This window comes from Trichechus manatus, unplaced genomic scaffold, assembly GCF_000243295.1.
Source record: "Trichechus manatus latirostris isolate Lorelei unplaced genomic scaffold, TriManLat1.0 scaffold00322, whole genome shotgun sequence".
Taxonomy (NCBI): domain Eukaryota; kingdom Metazoa; phylum Chordata; class Mammalia; order Sirenia; family Trichechidae; genus Trichechus; species Trichechus manatus.
Window position 1 is genome coordinate 29201 of NW_004444258.1, and position 13515 is coordinate 42715.

The 13515-nt window shown below is 38.4% G+C and overlaps 1 protein-coding gene across 1 annotated transcript; it reads left to right on the forward strand.

The window, feature by feature from the left end:
- The first annotated feature begins 2851 nt into the window (after positions 1-2851).
- Positions 2852-12202, forward strand: QRFPR (pyroglutamylated RFamide peptide receptor). Its single transcript, XM_012559809.2, has 5 exons — positions 2852-3120; positions 5502-5563; positions 7272-7507; positions 9112-9209; positions 9924-12202. Exons 1-5 carry the CDS (start codon positions 2931-2933, stop codon positions 10322-10324), a joined length of 987 nt encoding a protein of 328 aa, XP_012415263.2. The 5' UTR covers positions 2852-2930; the 3' UTR covers positions 10325-12202.
- The last annotated feature ends 1313 nt before the right edge of the window (positions 12203-13515 follow it).

Genomic DNA, 13515 nt, shown 5'->3' on the forward strand with positions numbered 1-13515 from the left:
GGGTGCTTTTGTCATTATCTTTTGAAATACTCACATTGATCCTATGACAGGTGGATATTATTAATCCCTTTTTACAAATGATGAAACTAAGGCTCTGAGTGGTTAACAGATCAAATGAATGCTGTAGAGAGTGTATCTAGATATTAGGAATTAATTGATGAATCTCCCATGTTATTATAATGGATAAAATGAATATATGTAGGATGGATAGCACTACAGTGAGAAACCAAAAAAACCAAATCTGTTGCTGTTGAGTGGATTCCAACTCATAGAGACGCTATAGGACAGAGTAGAACTGCCCCATAGGGTTTCCAAGGAGTGGCTGGTGGATTCAAACTCCTGACCTTTTGGTTAGCAGCCTGAGCTCTTAACCACTTTGCCACAGTGAGATGTATTTTTATTTATTTGGGTAGTTATACCTAAAATGTTTGATTATGGATTCATGTCCACTTCATGGAAAGTTTTTTTCTGTTATCCTTTTGATTCTTCCTTCCCTTTTTCCTATCAACATTTTTGTCAAATATTTGGTTGAAAGAATAAAGTCTGATCTTTTGCGAGTAAACTCAGCAGGAATATCTAGATTGACAATTTATTCACAAATTAATTTATTCTATTATAATATCCAAAGCATGATTTGAAGTAAGCTAATTCATTGACAGAATAATCGGTATTCAAACACAGTGAAGTATATTAACAATGAAAGTAAATCCCTGCACTTTAGCATCTAAACTATCTTGCTGGACAAGGAGGGCCTTAACTTTGAACAGCATTGAGATTTGAGGAATTGGAACTGGGTATGGGAGTGGGTGGGATTGGCTCTTTGGTTGCCATGTGGAGCTTCCAAGAAGATTAGAAAGGAGTATCTAGGGTCATAGCTAAATACAGTTTTTTCCCCTTAGTTACAAAATGAGAGGCAAGGAAATCTTGAGTTAACAGAAAATTTCTCTTAAATGGACACAGAGTTTACACTGACTTCAAGTTCAACAGAAGCCAACTATTTGCAAAAACTAGAACACAATGATGATGTAAACTTTAGTTACAGTCTCAGAAGAGTATGTTCATACCCAGGGAAGAAATATGGTCCTACAGTTTCTGAGTTGGCCAGACCAACATCTTGAGTATGGTGGCCTCCCTTTTGGGCCATGTAGTTACCAATGGGAGAAAGTCTAACAGAAGGTGTTCAGGGAGTTTAAAGTTTAATAAATCACGTCAAATGAAGAACATCTGGGGCAACTTGTTATATTTAGTCTACAGAAGACTTAGAAATGACATGAAATCATCTTTCAAATATATGAGAGCTGCTATTTGGAAAAGATAGTTGTTCCTTTTACCCGAGATGCCCCAGAAACTAAAAGAAGTTGCTGGAATTATCAGAAAGCACCATTTTCAATTACAGTCTCCTTTTTGGAGTTATTGAGACACCTTTAGAGGTTCAGAGCCTCCCAGTCGCTCATACTCTTCAAGTAGATGAATATTTATTGAAGGCCTACTAATTACATTCTAAGTGCTTGGAATACATCAATGATGAAAACAAAGAAAAACCCCTGCTCTTGCGGCACATACATTGCAGAACTGTGGGGAGACCTTTAATAAGCAAATAAACAAATCAGTAAGTCATATAGTATGTTAGAAGGTGAAAGAGTTTTGAACAAAGAATAGGATAAGAGAGGTGAGAAATGAGAGAAGTTGGAAAGGGGATGAGACAGGCTGTAATTATAAATGTGGTGATGATCAGAGTCATTGAGAAGATGATATTTAAGCAAAAACTTCAGTGAAGGAGGTGAAGGAATTATCTTGGGGAAGAGCATTCCAGGCAGAAGGAAGAGCCATACAAAGGCCCTAACGTAGGCATGTGCAAGTAAGGAGGCTGCCACTGGAGGTATTTACGATGAGCTTGGAAGAGCATTTGAGAGAAGAGAAGGTGAGGAGTGGATTTCTCCTTTCGCTGAGAGCTTGGACTACATGACCCCTGAGGTCTCTCTCAACTTTTTCTATTTCCCGGGCTTATGATTCTCTTATAGTTAGGAATAATTAATTTGGGACAGGTTGGATTCAAGGGCAGAGATGCTAGACCAGGGTTTATAAACCGAAATGATGAAGGAGCCAGCAAAAATTATAAAAATTTTTAAATATTGACAACGCATTCAAATATTTAAAAAAATATTATGTAAACCAAACAAAGCATGTTTGCAGGCCAAATCTTGCCTGAGGCCTGTAAGTTTGAAACCTTTACACCAGAGAAAGTGAAATCAGCTACAAGACAAATGGTGTAATCTGGATGTAAAGTTTTAGACAGAGAGTCAAAGGGGGATAAAGGAGAAAAGGAGAAATCTCGGGATCTTTAATGAGAATTATTCCTTTGTTGTGATTTGAAAGGAAGTGACAAAAGGGAAGAAAAAATTAAAGATCACTGTGTAGTTTAGACCCTGGGAGACCAGTTCATACTGAGTTTGCTCTTCTCAAGCAAAGGTCACCTTTATTTTTTTTTCTGCCTATGCTGACTTGTGCTACAAGTCTCACTGTCTTATTATACATAATTAAATATCATTTAGAAACATGGAATCCAATTGGGGAGAGAAAATATAAACCAGTGCAACCTTTCTTAATTATTTTGTGCCTGTAACGTAATTATAGTCATAAAACTTTTGAAGAGAACCAAACCTATTGCCGTCAAGTTGATTCCAATTCCCAGTGACTTTATACGACAGGGTAGAACTGCCCCATAGGGTTTCCAGGGCTGTAATCTTTATGGAAGCAGTCTGCCACATCTTTCTCCCTTAGAGGGCTAGTGGGTTCTAACCACTGACCTTGTGGTTAGCAGCCCAGCTGTTAACCACTGCACCACCAGGGCTCCTTAACTTTTGAAGAAAGGCTCAGAATTAATTAACTGTGATAATTACAGAGAGACAGATAAAACTTTTATTCTTTTGATGTATAACTTGTGCTATTTCCTTGCTACAGGTGCCTTCATTTGCAAGATGGTGCCATTTGTCCAGTCCACTGCTATAGTGACAGAGATTCTCACTATGACCTGCATCGCTGTGGAAAGGCACCAGGGACTTGTCCATCCTTTTAAAATGAAGTGGCAGTATACCAACCGAAGGGCATTCACAATGCTAGGTGAGGCCACTGCCTGCTCCAGTGTCAGTGTTAATGCCATTCTCCATTCCAGGACACAGAGAATTTCTTCAAAGAGAACCATAGACACAGATGACAAGAGTACCCTCTTGTCTAGTTTGTAGGCATAGGGGTGTAACTTGAGGATTTCACAACTTTCCCCACTTTCCCCCAACTTCACCCCATCTCTCCTCTAGGCCTGCTACAGCACTGAATGTCTCTATTTTTATATTCACTTCTTGGGTTTAAGTCTTAAAGTTTTAAGCATCACTTTCAGCTAAACTAAAATAACCCATCGGTGGCACATGGCCACATGAACATTAAATTAGTGAATTGCCATCTAAAATCAGAAGACCATAAACTAAGATAAACAGGGTGAGTAAATTTTGATGACAGCATGAATGAAGTTTTTAGAAAAGAGGAGAACAGGACCACCAAGTGGTGGTCCTGGTGGGGAGGACACAATAGCAGAAAGCCACTGGCTACATGAGAACACAGTGCTGGAGGAAGGTGCCTGACAAAGACAGATTCCACCACCTACTTCATAATTTTGCTCCAGGCAATCCTGGCTCTTCAGCTTGCTGTAAGTGTTCCTGATTCAGCAAGTCATGATGAGCATGTACCCAGTGATAAATGCTAAATTCAAAGCTAATGGCTAGCACAGTTAAATGGAAGTTTCTCTATTTGGTAATTATAATTGAGCCATTTAAACCCTTAATGTGGTTTGAAATTATTATAGCTAAATAATCAGAGGTATAGTAAGCAACTAAAGTGGTAATCAAAGAATTAAATATTTATTTCTGCTGTAAGAATTTCACCGACATTGGATCGTGGAATTACAAAAAGAACCCCTGAAGGCTTTGCGATGCCAAACTCATTTTAAATAGTTTGAAATGTATAGATAAATCAATAGGGGGAAAATTCATTAGTTTTACTTAGCTATTTTCAAATTTATGTCACATCTTCCCTACAAAGAATTCAAAGATCTCTTGACTTTTAATAATTGACATCTTTCCAACATCAGAACATTTGAAAACTGTGTGTGGTTGTGGAAAGAAGGTAAAGTAAGGAATACTTGGAGGAGGGGAGTTATTAAAAAGGAAAGAGAAGTGGAGGGAGTCTCAACATCTGAAAGAAAAGTTGATAATAAGCAGTCAAGGCAGTTCCTACTCAAAAAAAAGTCATTGGAGACAGGGAAGTTTATAAATAAAGTCAACTCATCTACCTATGAGGGCTTTTGTGCAGTGTTGCCTGACATCTCCCTCCACCTCTATTGTACCTGGAACCAGCCTTGTCAATCACTGTATCTGTCATGTCCCGTACCTCCTTATAGCTGAAACTGCCTTGCCTCCAAGTCCTGGCCTAGTGAGCCCTATAGACTTTCTTGCTCAGAAGTGGTTCCAGACTGTGTCAGAAATGTACATCTAACCTTCATGTAGCCCTTCTATCCCTGAGCACACAGGGACCAAAGAGTGTTGGCAGTGAACTAAACCAGTTAGACTCAATTCCTCCAGAATTTGTGCTAAAGATTGGAAAAATGATTGGACATAAGATAACTAGATGTGACTAGAATAGAATTAGATGTGTATGATGATATAGAGTATATATATAGATATACATGTATGTATGTATGTATATAGGGAGCCCTGGTGGTGCAGTGGTTAAGTGCTCAGCTACAAACCAAAAGGTGGGCGGTTCTAACCCACCAGCTGCTCTGTGGAATAGAGATGTGGCAGTTTGCTTTCATAAAGATTACATTCTCGAAAACCCTATGGGGCTGTTCTTCTCTGTCCTACAGGGTTGCTATGAGTAGGGATGTACTCGACGGCACACACACACGCACGCACGCACGCACACACAGAGATCAGTGTTGCCCCTAGAAAGAACAAACAGAGTTTGAGCCAGGAAATTTTCCCCAAAATCAAAGTTGAGGCTCTTGATTTTGGCTTCTTCCCAGTCTGCTGGGGCTCATAGGTTGAAAGGGTCCACAGTAGTTTGTCTCTATTTTCCTTGGTAAGGGCACGTTAGTAAAGAAATTCCTTTCAACAAATTCATGCAGGACTAGGAGTTTTGAAAGGGCACCATGGTTTCTGCCTATAGGTGTTTTGTAAATCAGAAAATAATGCCTGGATTTTATCTTACAGGCAATGCAACACTGTTAAAGACTTTTAAACATTTACAGCATGTTTTAGGAAGACCATTCCAGTAGCAGGGTTGAGGGCGTTGAAAGAATGTAAGCGAGGACCCGTGAGGAGACCACGGCGCTATTCCAGGGCAGAGATGATCGGGTGTAATGAACAGAGAGAGTCTTTATGGTTAGAGTACTAAGCACGAAGCACTTTGCTTAGATAAGTTACATTCTGATGATTTTAACGTTCTTACAGGTGTGGTCTGGCTGGTGGCAGTCATTGTGGGATCACCCATGTGGCACGTGCAGAGACTTGAGGTATACTTGGGGCTGGGACTGATCATATTTTTTGAAATGTTTTCCCACCTCTCTTGATTATAACCATTTCTTTCCTGAAAGAGAATTACCACAAATTTGTACAAGATCTCAATTATTTCACTGAAGCTCTTTCAAGTGGACTAAAACAATTTAAGATTTTTTTTTTTTTTGCTTTATCTAGCTCTTCCTTGATTTTATATTGTTAAGACTCTAATGCTTGAATTAAAAAAAAAAAAAGTATCAGAGTTGCTTTCTATTTTTTTCTGCCGGCTGAGGATGCTTTTCTTAGTGTCCTTCAATATCTTGTTACATTTTAACAGACTGATTGCTTTAGGTTTTGCTTGTAAGCCACATAAAAAATTTGTGATTTTCTACTTATCAGTTGATTTCTCCTTTGTAAGTCCTTCCTTACCTGCCTCCCATTCATCGACAAATTGGATTTTGAATTGGAAACAATGTCAGGAGATCATTTTATCCAACCTCCGTCCTTCCACCACACCTTGTCAGACAGTTCCAGCCTTGCCTGGTGATTTACAGTGAGGGGAGCTCTGTGCTGCTTGTAGGCATTCCTGTCTGTCCGTTGTCATTGCTAATGGTGTTTGCAAATAACACTTAGATCAGAACTTAAATTTTCATACCTTTGGTGAGTATACTGAAAAACTTTTCCCCCCATTCATTTGGCATTGAAGACTGGTGGTAAAATTTGCTAGAAGTGTAGGCAGAACTTTATCTAAGACCTAAATATTTTCATCTAAAAAACTCCAGAGTGATCAAAATGCCAATAGTTTTGATGAATTCTCTCATTTTTATTCCTGTTACCCAGAGAAGTGAGCTGCGAATGGACTGTAAATATTTAGTTTGTTTTTGAAATAAATCCTTATTAGCATTTGTGTGACGGCACCCAACAACAACAGTATTTGTGTTATCATTATTAATATTGTTATTAATGATAATTTTGAACTCAAAAGAAGACTAGTCTGTCAGAAATAGTATGAGTAAATCAGCATGACTTTGCTATAAATATATAATTCTCAAGGGCTTACATTGAGTATGAGTATTTCTAGGATGATAATAGTTTGAATCTCAATTTCTCATTTGTCTCAGAATCTAAAAGCTACCAAAACCTGTTGCCATCGCATGGATTCCAACTCATAGCGACCCTATAGCTACCAGTTGTCTTTTTAATATCTTTCCAAGCAATGTGATCATAGCAATACAAAATAACAGTAGCAAAATATGGGCTTTCCGTACTTCTCAACTGGAAGAAGTCTGACACCTTGCCAAAATTTGTCTCTTCAATAATTGAGGAAGCAAAATGGTTTAACATTAAACTAGCTAGAATGCAGTACAAAATATTTTTGTCATACAGGCTTTGGCAATTGTAGTGCTCTTTCATCCAACTGAAAACTTGTAACTGTAGTGGAAATAAAAGTTGAGAAAGATAAAAAATGAAATTGAATAGGCTATGGACTTCAATTCCATTTAAAATAGAAAAGAAAATGTAAAACTCTTAAGAACTCAAGCAGTTGAACATAAAAGCCATACTTTGCAGCAAAAGGACAATTAATATTATATCTCACTGGAAATACATACTAGTGGTAAAATTTTAAAGACTTATAAATCCTGCATTTACCATGATACTTGGCTGTGTTTTGTTCTTTTGATTCTGAGTACTACTTCTTCTAACTGAACTATTCTTATTTTCAAGATAAAGTATGACTTCTTATATGAAAAAGAACATGTCTGTTGCTTGGAAGAGTGGACCAGCCCTGTGCACCAGAAAACCTACACCACTTTCATCCTTGTCATCCTCTTCCTTCTGCCCCTTATGGTGATGCTGATCCTGTACAGTAAAATTGGTTATGAACTTTGGATGAAGAAAAGAGTGGGGGATGGTTCGGTGCTTCGAACCATTCATGGAAAAGAAAAGTCAAAAATAGTCAGGTCCGTGTAAACCAAAACATTCATCTCTCTTTAAAATATTGTTAGTTGTTCTGAAACTTACAGTAGCCAGGGATCCCAGCATTCCTTGCTAATTTGGTCAAACCATCATTTGTAATTTACAGTTAGGGCTTGGGTTGACCTTAAACTTTTGAAGTTATATGTGTGGTAGGAAGAAAAAAGCAAGACCGCCAGCACCCACTTCAAAGGGGGAGTTATTGTTACAGAGACAAACTTATTTGGAATTTAGAAAATTGTTATATTTTTGTCTGTATGTAAACATGACCTGGTAGGAAGAGCTGTGAGCTGGTGTCAGGATCTGGTGGTCCTGTAGGCACTCTCCTCTCTGCCAACCGCAGCCACATGATGTGAGTCTCTCTGCCTGCTCCTGAGGCCCCTGGTTTCCTCACACATATGAGGGAGCAAAGTAGCATCCATCCTTACTTCTTCCCACACAGGCTTGATGGGCTTGGGGAGATGATATGTGTGAAAAATCCTTTCAAAAGTAGAGCATGCTTACTTTAAAGTGTGTTAGTCATGTATTTTGTTTTTTACTAAGACGTTTGCTATAATATTATTCATTAATAGCTACTTTAAAACAGAATTTACTGCTATAGTGCTTATGGCTCATATGGTTTATTTTGTAATCTACACTCTGGTTATTAAAAAACAAACAAAACCCAATTTGGAGAAGTCTAGATTTGGTGGGATTCTCATAATTTCTTCAAGTGTGCAGCGACCTCTAGTGCCTTGTGTATATAAAGAAATCGTCCCTCTCCTTGTGACGGTTTGGAGCCCCTCAACTGTTCAGCACTTGGGTTTTTAAATTGCTGACTTAGCTCTCCCACTAGACCATGCTGAAATAAGATATAATGAGTGTGACTTTTTTGTAAACCTAACGGACTATGCAAATGTAGTGCTCTTGCAAATGCTAACCTTCATTACAGGATTGATGGAGAAAACGCGTTTGACTTCTGGCAAATCATGTTATTTAGAGATTTAATAAAGGATTGCATTTTAAATTCTATCCAGCATGCCTCCCATAGTGCATAAATATTGATGTTTTGCTATCAAAAGCAGGAATGCTTTTCAGTATAAAGTGAATAAGAGCTTATGCACTGGAGTTAGACTGCCTAACTTCAAATTCAAATTACATCCCTAACTTGTCATCTGATTTTGCAAATTACTTAATCTTCTCTGTGCCTCAGTTTCTGCATCTGTCAAATGGCTTGTTGGGAAGATTAAATGCCAAACATTTAGCACAGTGCCAGACCCATAGTGAGCACTCAGTAAATGTTGACTCTTGATATTATTTTGTTCAGTATAGTGCTTTCCAGGTCACTCATTTTGAGAACTTTTAGTTCATTTTTTTATTACCTTCTAGCATCATAAGTATGTTTATAATATGAGAACTATAGGGATGTGGGTAAAATCCAGGGGGAAAAGATGATAATCAGCCTGCAATTAACCTATCATAAACTGCATGAGTAGTTAAAAAATTATGGTTGAGAGATCTAGGCTCAAACTTTATTTAATAGCTTTGCTATCAATGTGACACATTTTCCAAGGAGAAGTGAACCAATACGCTATGTCTCCTATGGGTCCAGGAAGAAGAAGCGAGCTGTCATTATGATGGTGACAGTGGTGGCCCTCTTTGCTGCGTGCTGGGCACCTTTCCACGTCTTTCACATGATGATCGAATACAGTGAGTGCTTGTCATTCTTATGTAATGGACATTCTAGTTCATTTCCTGCTAGTCTGGATAATGAATCATTGGGCAATCAAACATTTAATATGTTTCTTTCACACTTTTCAAGACCACAAGATCCTTACCTGGTACGTAATTATGTTTGACTATGACTAAATCTTTAATGATTACAGAAGATAAAGCTTTTGAGATTCTTCTCCCGTGCTTTTCCCTTTGACTCCTTATGCTCATTTATAAATTGCGAGAGATGTGACATCCTGTATTTCCTGATTTAGACACCTTACTTGAACCACATGAATTTAATAATAGCTAGGATTTCAGTCAGACCAGAAGTGTATTGTCTCTGATATCCAGGCACTTAACATGCTTCTCAGTCTGATTGTATCCCATATGGACATTTGAAAAGGAACCGCTTCTGCCAGTTTACATGAAGCTTGGAGTTATCAAGCTGAGATGCAGTGAGCCCCCGCCACATGCCAGGCACCAGGCTATGTCGCTGTAAGCCTAGATTCTCTGAGAATGAGAACTCATCACAAAGGTTATTTTTATTCAGACATCAGATGCCTCTCCCCAAAATGGTCTTGAGCATTAGTCACAGTTTTCACCACTTGTGTCAGTGGGTAAGTCTCAGGTAAAGACAGATGATAAGCAGAAGTTTTATGTTTTGTTTATTAAAACAAATATGCATTCTAAAGCCTGACTCTCTTGCAGGTAATTTTGAAAAGGACTACGATGATGTCACAGTCAAGATGGTTTTTGCGATCGTGCAAATCATTGGATTTTCCAATTCCATCTGCAATCCCATTGTTTACGCATTTATGAATGAAAACTTCAAAAAAAATTTCCTGTCTGCAGTTTGTTACTGCATAGTGAAAGAATCCTTATCTCCAGCACGAAGGCACGGCAATTCAGGAATTACGATGATGCGGAAGAAAGGTAAGTTTTCCCGGAGAGAGAACCCAGTAGAGGAGACCAAAGGAGAAGGCTTCAGTGATGGCAACATTGAAGTCAAACTGTGTGAGCAGCCAGCGGAGAGGAAAAATCTCAAACGACATCTTGCCCTGTTTAGTTCCGAACTTCCTGAGAGTTCTGCTTTAGGCAGTGGGCGTTGATTGTAATGATGCCAACATGATTGATACCATTCCATTTGAATCTGAAGAGAAAAGTATTTTGAACGAAGGTCAGAGACTTTTTTTTTAATTCTTAAAATGACAAGAAGGAAACTGAAATCAGTTTTCCATAAAATGACATTATACATGGAAATAAAATTTTGAAAAATTAGAAAACGATCCTTGTAGTTTATAAAAACGTGGTATATATATATATTTTTTAATCTTGTATGGTAATAAATGTTCTTGGCTGTCAGTTTCCCTCCTATACAGTCAATGTAATTAATGTGTCTTTCTATGCATTGCTAAATTGGACAAGAAAGTAACTTTAAAATTATGTCTTCTTTAATAAGTTTAATAGTTTAACATTAGGGTGAAATAATTAGTGCACTGTCGAAGTGAGGCGATACAGTCGCAAATGAGACCTGTGCTATATCATAAAGTCAAAGAAATTGGAAAGGCAGCCAAATGATAGATTAATGAGGCTTAGAGCTTGTTTTGAGCTTCTTACAGCCCTGCCAATTACTGCTGTGATGACTGGCAAGTCATTTAACACCTTGGAGGCTTCGTTCCATCCTGTGTAAGCTGGAGGAGATACCTCTTATACTTCATGGAGTTGCTGTGAGAACAAACTGAGGCATGAGTGGGAAAGCACTTTGTATTGGAAAGCACCTTCAAGCTCTGAAGCATTATCATAGCTGTTTCAAGATTCACCATTCTGTTCCCTTTTACTTTCTGAGACTTGATCCCACTCCTGCCCAACTTTCTCCTCATACTTATTTTTTAACTGCTTTTTCTAATCCAGAGAAGATGGTTTCTGGGATCCTCACTTGTGGGTTGACTGTAATATATTTAGACCAATTTAACTGTCTTACATATTTATATTTTAATCCCATTATATTCACTAGTGGGATGGAAGAGTTTTTCTTATGTAAGACCTTTTGGAGTCCCTGGGTGGTGTAAATGGCTAAACACTCAGCTGCTAACCAAATGGATGGGAGCTCAAGCCTGCTCAGAGGCACCTTAGAAGAAAAGCTTGGTGATCTGCTTCCAAAAAATCAGCCATTGAAAGCCCTGTGAAGCACAGTTCTACTCTGACACACATGAGGTCACCATGAGTCAGAGCTGACTCGATGGCAGCTGGCCTAAAAAGGCATTTAAGTGTACTTGGTAGATGGGAGAGATAATCTATTCTAAGCCCATGAAATTATACTGTGCCCAAGGCTGACCTCAAAGAGAGCTGGATCAGGAAAAACGATAGAGTTCCCATCTCCTTCCCTAAATCTCGCTTAAACTCAAGCCCTCTCTCTTCAATCTTCTCCCCTTACTCCCAAATGTCATGGATTCAGAGATCATCACAGTGCCCTCTTACTCCCCCTTCCACACCTGAGATTCCCCAAATCTCATCACAACCACATGACCAACATGTTTCTTCTGCTTCCAGTTTTCCAGAATGTACTCTGCCAACCCTACAATAGAAAGAGAACTTCAGAAACCTCAGGGCATTTCACTTGGGGGGCTTTAAGTTTTGAGAACCAGAGAAGTCAGGCTGTTGGGATCTTTTAAGATACCAACCAACCAACCGATTGCCATCGAGTCAGTTCAACTCATAGCGACGCTTTAGGACAGAGAAAAAGTGCCCTATATGATTTCCAAGGCTGTAATCTTTAGGAAAGCAGACTGCCACATCTTTCTCCAGAGGAGCAGCTGGTGGGTTCAAACTGCCTACCTTTTGGTTAGCAGCCCAGTGCTTAATCATTAAGACACAGACATTTAATATAACATGTGCCAATGTAAGCATGGATGAAAAAGGCAAATGAAACAGTGTTTGGTATTGGGAAAAATTGTCGATAGGACACAGGAACAGAAATAAAATGAAAAGAGGGGAACTCATGATTTTCCTTTTGTTGAAGTGCACTAATTATGGGCTATTTATGTAAACTGTCTACCTGTTATGACTAGTTAACCTGTAGCCAGTCAACGATTGTCATTAAATTATTAAACTATTACAAATGAATCAGACTCAGTGTTTGAGTAGTCCTTACTCAATCAGCAAATATCCATACAACTCTTTCTAAATGTTGTATACATGTGCTTCAAATATGACTAAATGAAAGCAGATAAATTGACACTACTATTGACCATTTAATTATTAAGCTTTAGTTTAAAAAAAATTCCTAAACATTGCAGAGCTTGATCTAAAAAATATTTATATATTAGCCAATAACTTAAACATTTACTGTAAAATATCCAAAAGTCCTGTGGAAAGTTTTTTTTTTTTTTTTTCTCCTTTTGCTCACATTGCAGTTAATCCTGTTTTAGAAATAAATGTTAGTGCTTTTTTTTTTTTCTTTAAAACAGATTATCTCTTTGCCCTGTTATAAAGGTTTGGAAGGGAAGTATGGTCCAATCTATTACTGAGAAAATCCTACTGTTAGACAAAGACGTTCATGCTGAGTCCAGACAATGGTATAAAACAGCTTGCAAGTCCACCGAGAGTTCACCTTGTATTTGAAAAAGGAGATCCTGCTTATGATCTTCTTTTCTCTTCCCCTCAACTTACAGCCCCTGAGTCTCTTAACCCCTGTGTCCTCCACCCAGGCATCTGATTGTTCCCTCATTTTTTCTGGCTCAGTCTGTCAGTCATTTTATTCCATCTAGCTCTCCTATATATGGTGCTTGGAGTGAGAATTGAGTAGAGTACTTTGGGTTGGGAAGGGGTACAGAAAACAAAACTTTCATTTATTAGCATTAGGACAAAACATCTATAAAGCACTGAAGGGTATATTTTACTGTTCAGACCTCTTAGCACAACTCTGTTGTTGCCAAAAAGATCTGCATATTTTCTCCACTCTACCAAAAACGAAAAAGCCAAATCCTTGCCATTGAGTCGATTCTGATTCATAGCGACCCTACAGAACAGAGTAGAGCTGCCCCATAGAGTTTCCGAGGAGTGGCTGGTGGATTTGAACTGCCAACCTTTTGGCTAGCAGCCATAGCTCTTAACCACTACACCACCAAACTTCCTCCCTCTACCAAAGGACCCCTTTTCTTGTATAATTTGGTATGAGTCAGGATACCAGCAATATGCATTCTAATTCCAAAGGTAAAACTACTAGCAGATTTTTTTTCCCCTTTAAATGAGTGGACCGTTACTCAGAAAACAAGAATTCCCCAAAAAGGAGTAAAACAAA

Excerpts from the sequence above, each read along its gene's own strand:
- QRFPR (XM_012559809.2), top strand. The coding sequence starts at position 2,931 with ATGTATAACTTGTGCTATTTCCTTGCTACAGGTGCCTTCATTTGCAAG. Across the intron at positions 5,564-7,271 it reads GGCACGTGCAGAGACTTGAG|ATAAAGTATGACTTCTTATA; the intron begins GTATACTTGGGG and ends CTTATTTTCAAG. Across the intron at positions 9,210-9,923 it reads TCACATGATGATCGAATACA|GTAATTTTGAAAAGGACTAC; the intron begins GTGAGTGCTTGT and ends ACTCTCTTGCAG.